Source organism: Dromiciops gliroides, chromosome 1 (assembly GCF_019393635.1).
Source record: "Dromiciops gliroides isolate mDroGli1 chromosome 1, mDroGli1.pri, whole genome shotgun sequence".
NCBI classification, from domain to species: Eukaryota; Metazoa; Chordata; class Mammalia; order Microbiotheria; family Microbiotheriidae; genus Dromiciops; species Dromiciops gliroides.
In genome coordinates, this window is record NC_057861.1 from 582,409,596 (window position 1) to 582,429,456 (window position 19,861).

A 19,861-nucleotide genomic window follows, 5' to 3' on the forward strand; every position below is an offset into this window, starting at 1 on the left:
AAAGGATATGATTATTTTTGTAATGCTTACTGTGTCCTATCAGATTGCTCTCCAAAAATATTCTACAGATTTGCAATTCCACTACAACTTCAACAACATTGTCCTTATTTTTTATTATCCTGTTTAATGCATGTGAGGTGACACCTTACATGTGTTTTAGTTTGCATCTTTCGTTATTATTGAAGAGGAGAATTTTTCAAGCGATTATTAATAATTTCTCTTTCCTATTTTCATAATTATCTGTATTCTTTGATTATTTATCCAATTTGGACTTCTCACTGGTGCCTTGCGTTCTTAGATAGATTAGTGAGAAAGTTCTTTTCTCTGTTAAGCCAAAGTCTATTTCCCTGTAACTTCTACCTGCAAAATTAAATCTAATCCCTTATTTTTTCCTGGTTTTATTGATGCCTTCTTATATTAAAGTCATTTCCGGATATATCCTCCAACTGACACATTGATCCTTTTTTTATAACATAGAAAAGTAATTAAGTAAAACTAACAAAGGAAAAACTTCTGACAATGATGGCAAAATTCCATATCCCTTGTCCTTCACCTTTCTATACAAAAGAGAAAAAAGTATCTTTTGTCATTTGTTCTCTAGGAGTCTGAGTGATTGGAGTTCAGCTGACTTTATTGCTGTTTTGTTTACATTACTATAGCCATTTTGCATGTGGTTCTCCTGATTCTGTTTTCTTTATTCTGCAGCTATTCATATATAGCTGCAGAGTATATATGTTACTCTGAATTCCTGGCATTCATCAATACACCAAAATGTGTTCATTCAATCATTCTCTAATCAATAAGTATTAATTTTCTTCCCAGTTATTTTTTTTTGCTACTACAAAATGTGATATTATGAATATTTTATCACATACAGGATTTTTCATTCTGTCTGACCTCTTTGGGGTATATTTCTAGGACTACTGAATCCAAGACTATGAAATTATGATGTTTTTCTTGTGTAATTCCAAATTGTTATCCAGAACAGTTGTACCAATTCAAAATTCCAGTAACAGTATATATAGTAATTCTTTTTCCTCAGTTGATCCAACATTGACAATTTCTGAATTTTATCTTGCCAATTTGACAATTATCCCTTTTTAATGAGATATTTCTTCAGATATTTGAAGACATCAGATCCTCTTAATTTTCTCTTCTCCAGTCTTTGTTAACCATTTCTCATATGAAAATGCATTTTAATTATCATTTTGGTTGTTATCTCTTCCTGGATATTCTCTAATTTTTGTTTTGTTTTGTTTGGCAGCTGTGTTACACTGTTGCCTCATATAGCCAACTAAAATCCTTCTTTTTTTTTTTTTAATCCAAACTGTTGTTAAGCCATGGTTCCCCCAAATTTGAAGTAGGAAAGTTCATTTTCTTTTAATCTAAAGGTAGAAGTTCATATTTATCCTCATAGAATTTCAGGTTCTTGGTTTGGACACATTGTTTTGAGCTTCAGAAACCCATTTTTTCACTCAAAATGGGTCACACTTCAGGGTCACATAGCAAGTGGGAAGGGAAGGAGAAGGGAAAAAGGAAAGGAAGGTTATAAGTATTTATACAACATCTACTGTATGTCAAACACTGTGCTGAGCACTTTGCAAATGTCATCTCATTTGATCCTCACAACAACCCTGGAAGACATGCTATTTTGTAGTTGTAGAAACTGGGGCAAACAGAGGTTCATTGATTTGTCCAGGGTTACACAGCTAGTAAGTGTCTAAGATCTATTTTGAACTCAGCACTTCCTGACTCCAGGTCCAGTCACCTGGCTGCCCTAAATGGGCAGAAATATGAGTATTTCTGACCATTCTGCTACTTTTAAACTGCAAAACACTGTAGAAGCCCAGGTGGGGTTCAAACCTGTCAGACTAAGCCCCTTCAGATCTTTAACTCAATGCTTTAACTTCTGAGCTCTGCAGATATACACAAATGTACAGGGCATATATCTCCTATTGTTCTGTATAGTATAAATATGCCTTCTGGAACAGCTGAAATACATAGGTGTGCTTCCCTTTATATTAAGTAGTCCCAGACTACTACCCACAGAAGTGGCTTTTACGATTCTGCTTGTTTTTTCAGTTGTAGTCTCTTATCACCACTATTAGCTATTTCTTCCCCTTCCTGTCAGTGTGCCCTCACCGCTTCTCATCTACTTTAGTGTCTAGGTGAGGATTTAAGACTTTCTTGGACTCTATACCTTTCTATCTAGTAAAGTACATGGATTATGGGTGTTGGAAGCTTGTTGTTGTTTTGTTGTTGTTGTTGTTGTTATTGTTTTGTTTTTCTTCTGGCTATCTTCTGGAAGTATAAATTTTCCACTAGCCGGATCTTTGTATAAATGAGGAGTTACTATGTAATATTGTATTTTTTTCTCTACAGATAAAGACTATGCTAATAGCAATAGTTTGTTATACTTTGAGTCTTTCCGGTGGTAGAGATGGATTTGTGCTGGTCAGCTCTACTCTCCCCTGGCTACCCTTGTGACTGAGAGTACACATTTGTGACAGATACTTATGGATAGGGGACTAGAGTAAAGTTAACAGGCTCATAACGGGATTGAGCTCTTATTTGGATCTGACTTCAATTGAACCATGTTCTGACCAGCATTAACCAGCACTGGATTACAACAGAGTTACACATAGCTGTTTGGGGTTTTTAATGTGGTCAACTGAGAAAAACTAAAGCAGAATTATTATGCTGAATTGTTTGCACACACAGCTATATTTTTCTACAGGTAATATGGGGCTTTTCCTTTGCATTTTGGAGATTAAGAAAGGAAAATGAAAACATGTTCAGATACAACCTCCAAAGTCCTTAACACTTATCTCTGGCGGGCACTTACCTCCATGTTTTTGGACTGTTTTGCAGTTGTTAGCAGAGGAGAAAAACATCTCTTCCAAATACGCTGATGAAAGAGACAGAGCAGAGGCAGAAGCTCGAGAGAAGGAAACCAAAGCTTTATCCTTAGCCCGGGCTCTGGAGGAGGCTCTAGAATCCAAAGAAGAACTCGAAAGAACCAACAAAATGCTCAAAGCTGAAATGGAGGATCTGGTCAGCTCCAAGGATGACGTGGGCAAAAACGTGAGTCTTCCCCCAATTCTTCTTCTCATCTGTGTTGGGCCAGTCTCCCACTGACTCACCACAGGAGCCTACTATTGCCAGACTCCACCAGTTCCAAGTTCAGGGTAGAATCCAAAAAGTAAGGGCTGAGCTCAGAGCCCAGACCTGTGGCCACAACCATTTTACTTCACCATAATATGGAGGAGTTGAAGGAGTGCCTGAAACAGGAACAGAGACAGAAAGGATAGACAGAGATTGCAGACCTAGGGAGGAAAGGAAAACTCTGCTATTGGGACAACATTGTTATTTCTGGTCAAGAATATCCTATGTACAGGTAAAAGTGATGCTACTCATTAGTAATCTTCATTCTGTTATGTAATAACAAAAACAATGATAACAACAATAATTATAGCATTTATATAGCACTTTAATAATTACAGATTACATGTGTCATCTCATTTGACCTCACAACAATGTAAAGTAGGTATTGTTATGATCCTCTTTTTACAGATGGGGAATCTGAGGATGAGAGAGGTTAGGTGACTTGCCCTGGGCCACACAGCTAGTATCTGAGGCAAGATTCAGACTCAGATCTCCCTGACTCCCATAGCAACCCTCAATCCACTGTACCATCTAGTGGCCTGATTGTACAAATGATGGTAAAAGTCATCACATTTATTCTGTCTGCAAGGTCCATGAACTAGAGAAGTCCAAAAGAGCTCTGGAAACCCAGATGGAGGAGATGAAGACACAGTTGGAGGAGCTGGAAGATGAGCTGCAGGCCACCGAGGATGCCAAGCTGAGGTTGGAGGTCAACATGCAAGCCCTGAAGGGCCAGTTTGAGAGAGATCTCCAAGCGAGGGATGAGCAAAATGAAGAGAAGAGAAGGCAGCTGCAGAAGCAGGTAATGCTCCTGGTGGGGAGGGAAAAGAGAGGCTGTCACTTATAAAGAGTAACAATAATAATAAAAGTTAACCTGTATGTAGTGCTTTACATGGATCATCTTGCCTCCATATTTTTTGGGATGAGGTTAACTTACAAATAGTAGCTAACAGACATGTACAGTAATTTACAGTCATCTTCTCCTTAGTTTCAACTTACTTGGTCAGTTTCTTATACACAAATACAAGGCCAGCAGCAAACATGGGGTTTCTACGCTGAAACTCCCTTACAACAGTCTATGCAAAATCCAACTACTATATTACAGGGTTACTTGAGTAAAATTGGGTTTATTCAAGATTGTATAACTAGCCAGTGACAGCGGTGGATTTGAACCCAAGTATGCTGGACTTCAAACCCAAAACTCTTATCTCCTTTGCCAATAATAAATAAAACTTCCATTAAAAATAAAGACTAGGGGGCAGCTAGGTGGCACAGTGGATAAAGCACCAGCCCTAGATTCAGGAGGACCTGAGTTCAAATCCAGCCTCAGTCCCTTGACATTTACTAGCTGTGTGACCGTGGGCAAGTCACTTAACCTTCATTGCCCTGTAAATAAATAAATAAAAAATAAAGACTAAAAGTGAAATAAAGAAAAATAATCTAAATACTAAGAAACATTAAATCATGAGATATTTAATTAAAATTTACAAAAATACAGAATTCAACATACAACAGTATATTCCAAAGTGGATTTTTAATAGAAAGGTGTTAGAAAAAAATTCCTGGATGTTCTCCACAAATAGTACTCATATGATAACTAAAAATCATGTGGCTAGCCACTACTTTCCTAGGTGTGTTGTCTCTCTCAGTTAACAAGGTCCCTGAGGGCCAGGACTATCTTTGCTTTTGTTTTCTTATCTCTAGTGCTTGTGTGAAGAGTAAAAAGCTCCACCCATTCTTTCATTCATGATATCTTTTATAATAAAAATCCTTCTGATAACTAACCCCCCCATACATAAGATTACAAAAACAGAGTTAAACAAAATTCCATGTTATAGTTAGCCATACCATAATGAAGCTTTAGTATGCCTTGAAAATTAATGATAATATTAGCAGCTATTAAAATACAATATTATGATCACAATATTGGCTAGCTGTTAAAAAAACAACATTATCCCATAGTAGTACACAGTTATATAGCAGTCCGCATTTACAAAGCACCTCTCTTGATCCACACAACAATTCTGTTGAGTAAATAACAATACTAGGACAAATATTATTTCCATTTTAAAGGTAAGGAAATTTAGGTTCAGAGAGGTTTATCAACATGGTCACAAAGCTGTTTAATGGCAAGAAGGTGATCCCAAGCTAGGTCCTCTTACTCTAGATCTAGGGGTCTATGCCCTAGGTACTCCCCTATCAAGGAATGAATGGAAGTCAATCATTAATCAACAAGTATTAATTAAGTGCTTATTATGTGCCAGGCAATTTACTAAGCATTGGAATTTATTGCTATAAAGGGCAACTGGCATCCTCCCAGCCCCTTCAGGCTCACAACTTAGGAGTCATCCTCAACTTCTTGCTCTATCTCTCAGCCCCCACATCCAACCTGTTGTCAAGGCCTATCTATTTCAACTTTGCAACATCTCTCCAATGCGTCCCCTAGTCTCCTCTGACACTGCCACCATTCTAGCACAAGCCCTCATCACCTCATGCCTGGACTATTGCAATAGTCTGTTGGTGGGTCATTCTGCCTCATCTTTCTCCCCACTCCAATTCATCCTCCATTCAGCCAATAAAGTGCAGTTCTGATCATGTCACTCTCCTATTCCATAAACTCCAGTAGCTTACTATGGCCTCCAGGATAAAGTACAAATGTTTTGTTTGGCATTCAAAGCCCTTCCTAACCTAGCCCTGCTCCTTGAGGGCAGAGACTATCTTTTGCTCCTTTCTATATCCTCAGTGCTTAGCACAGTGCCTAGCATAAAAAGGTGCTTAATAAAAGTTTAGTGACTGACTGACTGGAGAGACAAAGAAAAAATACTGATTGGTCCCTTGCTACAAGTAGTTGACATTCTAATGGAGGAAACAACATGTATATAAATAGTCACATACAAGACACACGGGATATTCATAGAGTAAGGCTAGCCTTAGAGGAGAAGGCACCAGCAGAGCAGCCGGGATACAAGGGAAAAGGCCTCCTGCAGAAGGTGGTGTCTGAACTGTGTTTTTACTCTAAATAGCTTATGTGAGGAAGAAAAAGGGAGGATTAGGGGAAAAGGATTAAGAAAGAAGAAAATGATAAAAGAAGGAGATAGAAAGAAATGCATACATTAGGGGTGTGCTGGAGTCAACTCATATCAACTGTAGAAAGCTGATTGTTAAATTTTCAGTGTGAGCATTTACCCCTGGAAAATGAGACAAGGCTTGATTTATTATCTAGAATTAAGAAAATGAAGGAGATGAAACATAAAAGGTGGGGCAGTGTTAGGGGAGGGAGCCATGCTGGAGGAGCTGATTGTTAAACATTTCCCAGCACACTCCCTGCTGGGGTAGTACTGAATGGTAGTGGATCACACCAAAAATTGTTTCAGATTCTCCTGAGGGATCCATTGTCTGCTCTAGGTGTATTTAGGCTTCATTTGTATACCTACGACCACCCTTGGCACTAAACAGAAACACTCCAACTAAGTAATTGGGAATTCTATTGCTTGAGCTCTCCTGTCCCAGAGGCACCTCCTCATGACTGCCATCTCTGACCCACCCTTCAGGGATGATAGTTAAATCCAGAAAGGAAACCTGTACCACACCAACCTTTCCTTTCTTTGATTAGCTCCATGAGTATGAGACAGAATTAGAAGATGAGCGAAAACAGAGGGCCCTGGCAGCTGCCGCCAAGAAGAAATTAGAAGTGGACATCAAAGATCTGGAACTACAGGCTGACTCAGCCATCAAAGGGCGAGAGGAGGCCATCAAGCAGCTCCGAAAACTCCAGGTGGGTGGAATTCCTTCTTGGGTTCACCGGGCAGATGCAGGTCCCCACTCCATGTATCCTCATTGGTCTCTTAGTCAGAGATAAAGATAAACAGGGTCTTTCTGACATCACAATGTTGTAAGGGAGAGAAATGATTATTAATAACCAATGATTTGGGGAGATCCTGGGTTCCTCCTTTTTCTAAACTCCTGGTTTCAAAAGTTCAATCTCCTGAAGGACATAACTGATAATGAGATTGGACTGACTTTCTTAACAATCTTGTTCAGATTCCACACAGATGGAGAAGTCACTGTGTTCTCTACTCAGGTTTGAGTGGGATAAATTCTTTGAATAGATTGCCCAAGACTTGGTGTGACTTAGAAGTAAATGACAGGCAACTAGGTGGCGCAGTGGATAGAGCACCAGCCCTGGATTCAGGAGAACTTGAGTTCTGGCCTCAGACACTTAACAATTACTAGCTGTGTGACCCTAGGCAAGTCACCTAACCCCAATTGCCTCACCAAAAAAAAAAAAAAAGAAGAAGTAAATGAGATAATCAAAGTTCATTTGAATAGGTTCAGCCCCTTACTGTAATATTCATTCTCTCAATTGTTAACCAGAGTTGATTGCCACCCTTGAGAACACTCCTCTTCCAATAGACATATAAGCCTTGAGCCCACCACCATGATTGTCTTTGGTCTAAAAGAAAGATGACCGTCCTTGTATTAATAAACATCCTGGCATTATTAATGAAGTGATTACATTACCCAGACATTATATCTCTCAAACTTTTTAAACACCACATAAGTAGGACTCCCCTTTTCAACAGTTAATATGCACTGGGCACCTGCTGTGTGCATGAGCCCATATTAAGCAGCAGATGTGAATTGTAGAAAAGGTGAATTCCACCACCCTGTGGGACTCCTCTTCTAAAATAGGTCAATCTGGACACACAGAATAAAGCCAAAGAAGAGACTCCTATAGGTGCTGGAGTCTGAGGCTAAAAGCCAAAACATCATGAGGAGCTCTGTAGCTTCGTGGGTGCCTGGAATAAGCAGGGCTCATCTAAGTTTAAAGTAAAAGAGAAGTGGAAGAACAGAGCTTTGTTTAAAAAAAAAAAAAAGGAACAGAGCCACTCTTGGGAATACAGTTTTCCTTTTGTTCACTCTTGCTGAACCAATCCAGGCTCAGATGAAAGACTTTCAAAGAGAGCTGGAAGATGCCCGGGCCTCTAGAGAAGAGATCTTTGCCACTGCCAAGGAGAATGAGAAGAAAGCCAAGAGCTTAGAAGCAGATCTCATGCAACTCCAAGAGGTAAGACCTCACCTAGAAAAGTCCTCAAGTTGCGTGGCAGTAACTACAGGACTTATAAATCAGTATTTACAATACACCTACTGATATGACTCTTTTTCCTGTCCATCTTTCTCCAAGGAAAATACTAAGATTAAGGAAACCAAGGTCCTTTTCTATTTTCCTGATATAATTTGTCTTTCTCTTCTGGTAAGAAGTTGAATGACTATTTCCAAGTCTGATTTGGTTGGCCTACTTTCTCTAAAGAGATAGGCAGGGATGATCCTCAGGTAGGATTCAGCATCTCAGCAGGATGAAGAGCAAGGGAGACCATGAATGACTTTCAGGAAAATGACAGGAGTCTCTTCTTTGGAAAACAGCAGGTTTCTCTTTCCCTCTAATTCTCCAGGATTTGGCTGCTGCTGAGAGGGCCCGAAAGCAAGCTGACCTAGAGAAAGATGAATTGAACGAGGAGCTGGCCAGCAGCGTGTCTGGGAGGTAAGTGACCAACTCCTACACTCATTCCTTGGGGAAACAATACTGTAAGAAACCAAAGAGCACATGGGGCAAAACCAGTGCACTTCTTCAGGTCTTCCTGGTGTTTAAATAACACAGCCCCAGTAGGTAGAGGAAGCATTTGGACTGGCAGTAATGAACTCCTCTTTACAGTGAGAAAGAATCACCTGGAAATTCTCAACAGAACTTTGTCACTGGGGTGACAAGCTAAGAGTGGGAAAAGCCCTCTAGGGGGAGCTTATCACACATTGTTACTTAACAGAAATGAAATCCAGTATTTCCTATCCAGGACTTTTTGGCAGAGGGCGCTGCATGTTGTTTCTTTGAGAGTAAATGCTGTGGTAGGCATGAGAAAGAGAAATGGGCAAGTGAATGACAAGGGAAAGGAAAGGGACAAAAAAATCTGCTGGTCCTCATTCAGGCTCAGATGCTTAAAGAGGGGGGACATTATCCCAATTTCTGGCTGGTGTCAGAAACCCAATGACCATTCTGTCCCTCAGGAATGCCCTGCAAGATGATAAGCGCCGCCTAGAGGCTCGAATTGCCCAACTGGAGGAAGAACTGGAAGAAGAACAAGGCAACATGGAGGCCATGAGTGACAGGTTCAGGAAAGCCACGCAGCAGGTAAGGGTTTGACATAGGGCCTGAAATGGATGAACTGAGGCTTTCATGACATTCTAGTTGCAATGATATACAGTATGACTCTGAAGCCACATTTGCAATCACCATTAACCATTAATATGGGCAGCTAGGTGATACAGTGAATAGAGTGCTGGGCCTGAAGTTGGTAAGACCCAAGTTCAAACCCTGCCACAGTCTCTTATTAGCTTTGTGGCTCTGGACAAGTCACTTAACCCCTGTCTGCCTCGGTTTCTTCACCTGAGGATAATAATAGTACCTTAGTTGTTGTGAGGTTGAAATAAGCTATTTGCAAAGCACTTTGCAAATCTTAAAGTACTCAAGTAAATGCTATCATTATTACTTAAATAGTAAACAATAATGTAATAATAAATATTCAAGTACTATGTAAATGCTATTATCATCATTAGTTAATATTAATAATTAAATGTTAAAGCACTTTGTAAATGCTATTATTATTTAAATATTAAACAATTTCATAATAATTAAATATAAATAATTATGCAAATACAGTTATCATTATTATGACTATTATTGCCATTAATCAAAAGAGTAACAGGACTATTATTCAATGAAAGTCTTTGTATCACTATCCTACATGGTTTTTGTCTCTCACTAAAATTAAAAGTCATTGTTCCTTTCCTCATGAAGCTAAGTGGGTCTTTTCCTTAAGCCCTGAACCTCCTTCTTCACATCTCCCTAGGCCGAGCAGCTCAACAATGAACTGGCCACTGAGCGCAGTGCAGCCCAAAAGAACGAGAGTGCCCGGCAGCAGCTTGAGCGGCAGAACAAAGAGCTGAAGAGCAAACTCCAAGAGATGGAGGGGGCTGTCAAATCCAAGTTCAAGGCGACCATTGCTGCCTTAGAAGCCAAGATCGCCCAGTTGGAGGAGCAGGTGGAACAGGAAGCCAGGTACCAGAGGACCTCATTCCACTTTGTATCCAGCTGCTCATGAGGTTTCAGGATATCAAACTCCGTAGCTCCGGCTCCCAAACCCAGTGAAAATGTCCTGACAGAGGCAAGGAAAGACAGGAATGATCTTCTCAAGTCCAGGCATTAGGGAACTGAGAGACTGTGATTAATCACAATGTGGACTTGTATAAATCATCGATTAACAGTAAAATCAGGGGCAGCTGGGTGGCGCAGTGGATAGAGCACTGGCCCTGGATTCAGGAGGACCTGAGTTCAAATCCAGCCTCAGACACTTAACACTAGCTGTGTGACCCTGGGCAAGTCAACACCAATTGTCTCACACACCCCCCCCCCCAAAAGAATCACTTACCCTTTGTCGATGGAGTTGTGAACTGATTCTACCATTCTGAAGAGCAATTTGGAACCATGCCCAAGAAAAGGCATAAACTGTGACCCTGTGACCCTTTGACCCAGCAATACTGCTACTAGGTCTATACCCCGAAGAAATCATAAAAAACCCAAAAAACCCCCAGTAAAATAAGTTATCTTTCAGAAGAAGAAGGTGTCTTCCTGTTCCAAATGGTTTTTCCAGTGTCCATGGAAAAGTTAATATTGAAGTAAAAGAATTCCCTCTTTGATGATAGATAATTGAGGTCAAGGATCACAGCAAGTTCCAGTAGCAGTTAGTTCTAATATTTATCGAAGTCATTTAAATGCAAAGGAGGAACAAGTAATGCCCCTCTCCTCCCCAAAAAAGCCCTCTGCATCTCACTTGTTCAGTCATATCCAACTCTCTGTGACCCTATGGACTACATAATGCATCAATGTTGTTGATGGGGTTTTCTTGGCAAAAATACTGGAGTGCTTGGCCTTTCCCTCTCTAGTGAATTAAATGCATTGTCCACGGTCATGGCTAGTAAGTGCCTGAAGCCAGATTTGAACTCTGGGTTGCCTGACTCCAGGCCCAATGCTCTATTCACTAAGCCATCTATTTGCCTCCTAGGCAAACAGAGGTTAAGTGACTTGGCCAGGGTCACACAGCAAGTAAGTGTCTCAGATCTGAGATCTTCCTGACTCCAGGCCCAGCACTCTGTCCACTGTGCCATCCAGCTGCCCCCAAAAGGAGGGGGAGATGAATGTGTCTCTCACTAGGAGACAGCAAACTCTAGTGTTTTACCTATCTTCCCATCTTTCCTCCAAGACTAACAGCTTTATGTATAGTAGACACTCAGTAAACTTGTTTTGTTCCTTTGCCATTTGTAGGGAAAAGCAGGCAGCTACCAAGACATTACGCCAGAAGGACAAGAAATTGAAAGAAGTCATGTTGCAAGTGGAAGACGAAAGGAAGCTGGCAGAGCAATACAAAGAACAGGTAACACAACTGGGCGGATACTCTCCTTCCCAGAGCTGTTTGAGTGTCTTGCTCTTTGCCCTTTCCTGACCTCTGGCTCCCACCTCCCAGGCTGAGAAAGGCAACACCAGGGTGAAACAGCTGAAGAGACAGCTGGAGGAGGCAGAAGAAGAATCCCAGCGCATCAATGCCAACCGCAGGAAGCTCCAGAGAGAATTGGATGAAGCCACAGAGAGCAACGAGGCCATGGGTCGCGAAGTGAATGCGCTCAAGAGTAAACTCAGGTAAAGTCTGGGGCAGAACCTTTAGGGGCCTCCACTGAGGTCTTCCCAGGCTCTGAACTTTCATTTGCCTGGTAAATAGTCTGGTAGAGCTCGAACTCAGTAGAAGCCTAGGGTACATGTTTTTGTGGTTCATTCATTTTCAATTGTGTCCAACTCTGCATAACCTCGTTTGGGGTTTTCTTGGCAAAGATCCTGGAGTGGTTTGCTATTTCCTTCTCCAGCTCATTTGACATATGAGGAAAGTGAGGCAGACAGAGTGAAGTGACTTGCCCAGGGTCACACAGCTAGTAAGTGTCTGAAGTCGGATTTGAACTCAGGAAGATAAGTCTTCTAGGCCCTGGTACTCTATCCACTGTGCTACCTAGCAGTCACAGGGTACAGGTAGGACAGAAAGGAAGGATGGTAGAAAGGAGTGCAGATCCCTTTCTGAAATTTCCACAATTAGCCGAAAGTCAGTGAAAATTGTGCGTGCCTCCTTCTCCTGACTTCTTACTTCATTCCAGTAGTTTGAAAAAGATACACTTTATATATATAAATAGGTAGGTAGGCGGACAACCATGGATTAGCGCCTTGAAGAGCCACAGGCCACAATGTGGCCATGCAGTCCGATACAGGAGCCACAGCTCCTGAGTGACTTATAACCAGTAACTGCTGCATCCCGTGTTGTATCTACCCCATGAGGAGTAGCTGGAGTGTCCTCTCCAGGGCACTGGCCTTGGTGGATCAATATGGAAAACAAGCTGTTGCCCATGCAGCAAGTTTTCCCTCTCCGAGACACTGGTGGATCCAAAGGAGAGGCAGAGCCAATACAGTTTGGCACCAGTACCACCGCAGGAGTTGCCAGAGGGATGTGATGTCCAACATCCAACTGCCTAAGGGACTCCAACTCCTGATTTTTCCTCGGGGTTAACTCCCGAAGCCTTTCCCATATATGGGTATAGCCGAAAGGCAGCAGAGGTTTAAAATCAGGGTTTCCTTCCCCTAGGCGGGTTGCCTGCCAAGGATAACGAGCCCCACCTGCTGGAAGGGACTGGTTTTAAGGCGCCAGTGACTCACCTTCGCCCCTTCTCCTGTTAGTGGAAACAGTTCCACCACGAGAAGGCCCGGAGTTGGGCTTCGGTTGTTAGAGGCTATTTGAGACACTCGCTATTGGAACATTTTATAGAGAGTGGGAGCTTATCCCCACTCCCACCCCAGCATGACAAACCTTTGGAACCAAAAGGTATATATACATACATATACGCATGTATATACATACATGTATGTATATACATATGTGCATGTATACACATACATATACATACATGTGTATATACATATGTGCGTGTGTACACATACGTGTGTGTATGTATGTATATACATGCATAGATATGTGTTTATGTATATAGATATATCTTCCTATCCTTCTCTAGGAAGAAGAGTAAATACAACACAGGAGAATTATGTCCACAGTAAGAGCTCTCAAGAGTCAAAGGGCCTGAGCCCTTTGGGTCCATATGAAGTGAGCACTAGGATCCCACTTTCACAAAGGACCTAAGGCAGTTTGTGACTCCTCCAGGACAGCCTCTCAATTAGAGCTCTCTGCCATGGCTTCAGGAAGCACCCATTCCTAGCAAAAAGGGAGAATATCTGAGTTCTTTTTTCACAGAACACAGGCCTCACCTGCTAGCAGTGAAGCAGCATCCTGGGACCAGTTCAGCATTGTTGGTTGCTGAAAATTTTTGGACAAGGACAGGTTGATGGGCTTGTTTTAGCAGCTCATGCAGGCTGATGAAATAAATTATGAAGTAAAGAAAGGTCTTGGGATGTATGAAATTATGTTGTTCTTCTTAAGGTCTTAGGTGAGTTATGGGTCAAAATATTGGAAGCTTACCCAGTTTTAGTCACCTCTAACCAAACGACATGCCAACTCAGCCACTTTTTGTGCATAAAATATCAACTGATCAACTTATGAATATTCATCGAGCACTCATAGGATGCCTAGCTTTATACCAAACACTTAGGGAGAAAGGGAGAGTATTGGAGAAGATAGACATCCCTGACCTCAGGTAGCTTACGACATATACAAAAAGACCAGATAATCAATGGCCAAAATTGATAATACAAAATACAGACCAAATAGTTGTTTGGAAAAGTTCAGCACCTCTTTTGCCTTGCCTGGGTGTCATGCTGTGTCTCCAGGTCTAGAAAGGTAGTCCAGCCTCATATGTGAGATGGGGAGAGGCTTCTAGTCAATTCAAGGATTTGCCAGGCTTTTCCAGGAAATGTAGCACTCTAAAGAGAATGGCAGTGTACTTCCTCAGCAGCATAGATCTTACAGATCCATAGGAACTTTTCTTTTTTCTATGGCCTATGATGCATCACTTAGCATGTTGCCAGTCAGTTACATGGTGGGTATCCATTTCTACTCCCTTACGGGGTGTAAAGGGCATGAGCATGATGATCTACACCAAGGGGAGAGAAAACTGATCTATTACCAAAGGCCTTTTATCTACAACTTCTCAGCTTCTGTTTCAAAGTTAGGCTTCTGGAGCAGGTCATTTGAATTCTCTTTTGTCTGAGCAGGTAGGCAGCAGTGCAGGGCATTCACAAAGTAGGAAGTAACCTAGCTTTTTAAGACAAGCTTGGGAATACAGAAATTTACCAGCCCAAACTTTAAAAAAATTTCTTTTAAAATTTTAATATTTTAAAATTTGTAGTTCTCTCTCTCTAAAAAGCTTTGAAAAAGTCAGTATTTTTGCCATAGACAACAGGTACCTGGGATCTGCAAGGTTAGTTTAAAGATGCTATGCCAATGCTTTAAATTGTATTGAAAAGTTACATAAGTAAATGGAATTCTTCCCGTTTTCCAATGGTAACCACTGGGGACTCTTCTCTCTTTGTTTCAGAGGCCCACAGGAACCTTCGCAATGACTCACCAGGTACCATGCCTTCAACTTTGCAGCTCATTTCTGTTGTACCAAGTTTCCATTTTCTTTTTTCTTGTCCTGGCAAATTTCCATGAGATTCCTGCAAAATCTGAAGGCTTAAACATCTTGGTACCAATTTGTCTTTTATCCCAAGAGACAAATATTACAATATTAGTACTATCCCTTGACCCATTTTCTTTCCCTACTTCTAGGAAATGCCCTAGCATGTGATTTTTACACCAAACAGTACTTAAATCTTAAGGATGAGAAGCTGTACACTGAATGAGTTGCTGGAGTTTTCTTACCTGCATGAAGTCTTCTTTTGCACCCTTAAAAACACATTGATAATTAAGTACCAATATTTTGCCATTGACACTTCTTTTTTTTGCAAGGAAAACTGCTCCTATCTGGTTATTGTGGTTCACAAATCATATTAAATCACAAAACACCATGTTTATGGAAACCACAACCAATGTTCTCTCACAACTATGCTTTCTGCAAATAGCATCAACAGGAAAGAAAAGATACCTGTCACCAAAATGTTTCATTAGTGCCTGAACTGCATGAAGCTTGAGAATGTCTTAATTGCCAATGGCCACTTTACTCAGTGTAGGTTACAGGGTGGTCCAGGCTAGCCACTACAAAAGCAGCTATCTTCCCTTTGGCAGAGTTGCTTTTCAAAACCACAGGAACGATGTTTTCATGGAATGTAAGGCAGAACTCTGCACCTGAAGATGCTCTTGGAGGTCTTTTGCAAGAGATGAAACTTTTAATTTCCAAAAAGAGTTAAAAGTCTTTTCCTGTCTAAAGTTATGTCATTTGCAAACTGGTTTGCCCCTGGTTTCCTTTCAGAGGCCAAATAATCCTATGTTGTAATATTTGCGTGAATCTTCTCTTTGGGGCAAGTCTCTGCTTTGCTGTTATCACCAAAATATTTAAAGATGAATCATGTCTTAGCAAAGGCTATATTATCAGCTTTACATCTCACTTTCTAATTCTGTAGAACCATCCTGATTCCTTTGGTAGATGCAGCTTTAGGGCTCACTTTTTTGGGGGGGCATGGGGACAGGGTAGAGGGTCAAGCACTCTTTTTTGACAAAGCTTGATTTGCTACAAATAGGAGACTGATTCCTGTTAGTGATGTTCTCAAGTACCAGATAAAGATGGTTTCAGGTACTTAGCAGGGTTCTCAAAAGTATTCTTCTTTTCTTCTTCCTTTTTCCTCTTCCTCTTCTTCTTCTTGACTCACCCAGGGTCACGCAGCTAGTATGTGTCAAGAGTCTGAGGTCGGATTTGAACTCAGGTCCTCCTGAATCTAGGGCTGGCCCTTTATCCACTGCGTCACCTAGTGTCCCACCAAAAGTATTATTATTATTTTTTTTTTAGTGAGGTAATTGGGGTCAAGTGACTTGCCCAAGGTCACACAGCTAGTTAAGTGTTAAGTGTCTGAGGTCAGATTTGAACTCAGGTACTCCTGACTCCAGGGCTGGTGCTCTATATCCACTGCACCACCTAGCTGCCCCAAAAGTAGTATTATTCTTAAAGCAAGTTATTTTTTTTTCTAGGGAAGTTTACTCAGCTTGACCTACCTTAGGATCAGGCCCTTAAAAACATTTAAGTGGCTCCCTTATCTCATAGCATCAGTAGTCCCAACCTTAATCCTTAATACTAGGTTTTGAATATTTCCTTTCCTTTGGCCATTGGTGACAACTTCTCACCTTTGGTTACTGGAATCAGAGCAGAAGGCAGGAAACCATATAGGACGGGGATTTTAAAATTCATTTTTTAACTGTAGGATAATAGGATTTAGAGTTGGAAGGGTGCTTAGGAATGATTTAGTCCTGCCTAATTTTACAGAGGGAGAAACTGAGAAGACCACAGAGGTTAAGAGGTTAAGTTACTTGCTCAGGATCACAGAGGTGTAGTAGATCACACAGTAGTGGAGATGAATTGAAACCCAGGTATGATTCCAAACACTGTGCCTTTTCATGACATTCAACTGCGTGGTCTGTGTTTCCCCGAAAATAGTTTTTTAACTGCCTAGTTGGGACACTTTAACACATGAAGTTGTCTGTGTTTTACTGGATAACCTTAGTCCTCTCCTTTCTCTTTCAACTTTTAGCATGCAGGATATAGCAGTAACTACGGTAGAAAGGTGGTGTGTGTGTGTGTGTGTGTGTGTGCACACACATGCACTCGCACACATGTGTGCAGTTCGCATGCATGTGCATATATGCACATGCAGAAGGGTATGCTAGTCAGAAATGTATCCTATGGCTATTTCTAGGAAAGTCTATGTATGTATGTATGTATGTGTGTGTGTATGTATGTACGTAGCTTCCCTATACCCAATACCAATTCAGTGGCATGTCACTAACTTTAAAGTGTTGGGAAATACTGTCCTGAATGATTAAGCTTTTAGAGTGTTTAAGTAGAACTTACTGAAGTTTTTAAGACCAAAATAATAGCCTACAAGAGTTATTGCTGGGGCAGCTAGGTGGCACAGTGGATAAAGCACCGGCCCTGGATTCAGGAGGACCTGAGTTCAAATCTGGCCTCAGACACTTGACACTTACTAGCTGTGTGACCCTGGGCAAGTCACTTAACCCCCATTGCCTGCCAAAAAAAAAAAAAAAAGAAAAAGAAAGAAAGGAAAAAAAAAGTTATTGCTGACCCTTTAAAGTTCTAAGGTGGCTTTTAAGGCCTAAACATCCATCCTTTGAAATAAGTGAAGCTGACCTAGTCTTCTGCAGTGACATGATACATCTCTAACTATTTATCCATGATTGCTGCCCATTTGGAAACAATACATTCCAAAAACTGGTAGCATTTACAAACCAGTGTTTTCATATTTCCAATACAATTTGGAGTGACTTTTGCTGCTTTTCTCAGCGATCATGAAATTTAGGCCCTTGCTTATGTCTATAATCTTACCTCTTAATATAGTTGCTCCTTTGGAATTAAAAAACAAAAAACAAAACTATGGTTTTCTCGTCTTAAGCATGTCTACCTAGAGCTATGATGCTATTAGATAACTTTTTCTTACAGGACATAATTTGCTTGCTCTCAGAGAGAGCAAGGCCCATCTTCAATGTCAGGGAAATAAAAAACTAAGCTGGATAACTTTCTTCCCCCACCTAAAAGCATTTCAACTATGCCAATTACTCTGCTGGGGAAAAATCGGCTCTTGTTACTTCTTCATCTTTCCCAATATTTTCAGGCTCATTTCATTTAAACCATTTCTTCCAAACTAGCAAAATTAAATTGAATATGGACCTGTTTTCCTCTTCCAAATCAGGTACATTCATCAGTTTTCCCTTTTGGTATTTTTAGATTTATCTTATCATCTTAACAGCAGTCTTTCAGCTGCTGTTCTTGAGTGAATGTTGATTTATAAGCACTTAGCTCAAAATGAATCAGAACCAGCTGCCAACAGCAGCACATAGGTGGAGAAGGTGACTTTCAATAGTACTAAAAACCAAACAATTAAAAAAACAAAACACCTGAAATTTAAATGCATTGTCAGCCCACAAATCCCTTAGACTCCCTAAGATTGCCCCTTTTCCTTTCATACACCTCAGAGTGCTGTTTCTCCTTTTCCTCCTGAAAGATGCCCTTTGTTATTTACTTTAACCTGATTTCAAACAGATAAAACTTGATTTTGAGGGAGGAAAAGAACAAACACCATAGGACTGAAGTTAGCCTTGGACTTCCATGGGATAAAGAGCCCTACCTTCATAAAAGGGTCCAAATGAAAATTAACCCTTCTCTTTTAATGAAGAGCCACCTTCTTTTTTCATAGAGAAAAAAGACAGGAATCTAACCATCACAATTTTCCAAGTATGGATTATTTCTGCTTAACGTGTAGAACTTGTACAACAGACATGTTTGGGCTAACTTAAATGATCTAATCTACACCTGAAAAGCCTTCCGGATTTCTTGAATTCAAATTGTACTCTAATCCTGATGCATTTTTCCCCTTTTAATCCAATCTAAATTTGAAAAGAAATTGTTTCCTAAAAGATGTTTATTTTCTCAAAATGTATAGGAGAGGAAACGAGACATCTTTTGCTCCCCCAAGAAGATCTGGAGGCCGGAGAATGATTGAAAATGCAGAAGGCTCAGATGAAGAAATAGATGCCAGAGATACAGACTTCAATGGAACCAAAGCCAGTGAATAAATGCTCTGCTTGCATATCGCACTGCAGTCAGATACCCCAAAGGACAGTATTTAGCACTGCCTGAATCAATTTTCAGTTCCAGTACCACAAGACACGCAACACTCTTTCAGCAATGATTAAAAAACACAGCCCTGTCTTCAGGGTATATATTGAAATTTTCAATCATTACCAAATTAGGAAAAAAAAAATCTTACCAGGAAATCTGTGCCATGCATGCCTTCTCTCTGTCCCTTCCGAACTGTGCAAATGTTTTGAGATTTTTAGAAAATACCACAGTATTGAATCACTGGCAGTTTTTTTTTTAATCCCAGAGGAGCCTTAGTTTACATGAAATGGGGGACCCAGTCACCATATCAGGTGATCCTGCCCCCACGATCCTTTTCTTAACTGCATACCTTTTGTCTGTTTTGCATATGCCTTTGAGGTATTTTTTTCCTGATTACTACACTTCTGATGCACAGTTCACCAAAACAACGAAGTGCCTTCATTAGTCACACATTAAAAATGAAATAATTTGCTCAAACTAATCAAGCAGAAATGTTGCACTGTTTTATATGCACCCTGATTGTGCTTATGGACACTTTCACTAATAAAAGGTTATACATCACTGGAATGCAATGGGTTTTTCTTGTTGGGGAATTTTCTCCATGGACTGAGAGGAAAACAGAGGAGTCCTAGGGCAGAAATAATCTTGAGAGGCTCCCTGGGAGCAGCAGTCAAGTGAGAAGCTGTCACCAACAGCCAATGAAGATCACTGTGGAAGCTGAAGTCAAACTGTGAGGAAGGAATGGAGGAAAGGGGCTTGAAATGAGTATGGCACTTAATTTCTTCTTGCAAGAATCTTTCCAAACTCAGGTGAC

The 19,861-nt window shown here is 40.7% G+C and overlaps 1 protein-coding gene across 1 annotated transcript in view; it reads left to right on the plus strand.

Annotated features, from left to right (window-relative positions):
- The window catches only part of MYH11 (myosin heavy chain 11), a 128,827-nt gene extending 109,226 nt beyond the window's left edge, over positions 1–19,601 (plus strand). Inside the window, exons 33-42 of the mRNA XM_043977398.1 lie at positions 2,872–3,084; positions 3,755–3,967; positions 6,779–6,940; positions 8,105–8,233; positions 8,619–8,707; positions 9,226–9,349; positions 10,068–10,276; positions 11,540–11,648; positions 11,739–11,911; positions 18,869–19,601. Coding sequence (XP_043833333.1) covers positions 2,872–3,084; positions 3,755–3,967; positions 6,779–6,940; positions 8,105–8,233; positions 8,619–8,707; positions 9,226–9,349; positions 10,068–10,276; positions 11,540–11,648; positions 11,739–11,911; positions 18,869–19,001 — 1,554 coding nt within the window. The 3' untranslated portion in view covers positions 19,002–19,601. The remainder of the gene's footprint in view (positions 1–2,871; positions 3,085–3,754; positions 3,968–6,778; positions 6,941–8,104; positions 8,234–8,618; positions 8,708–9,225; positions 9,350–10,067; positions 10,277–11,539; positions 11,649–11,738; positions 11,912–18,868) is intronic.
- Positions 19,602–19,861: the final 260 nt, after the last annotated feature.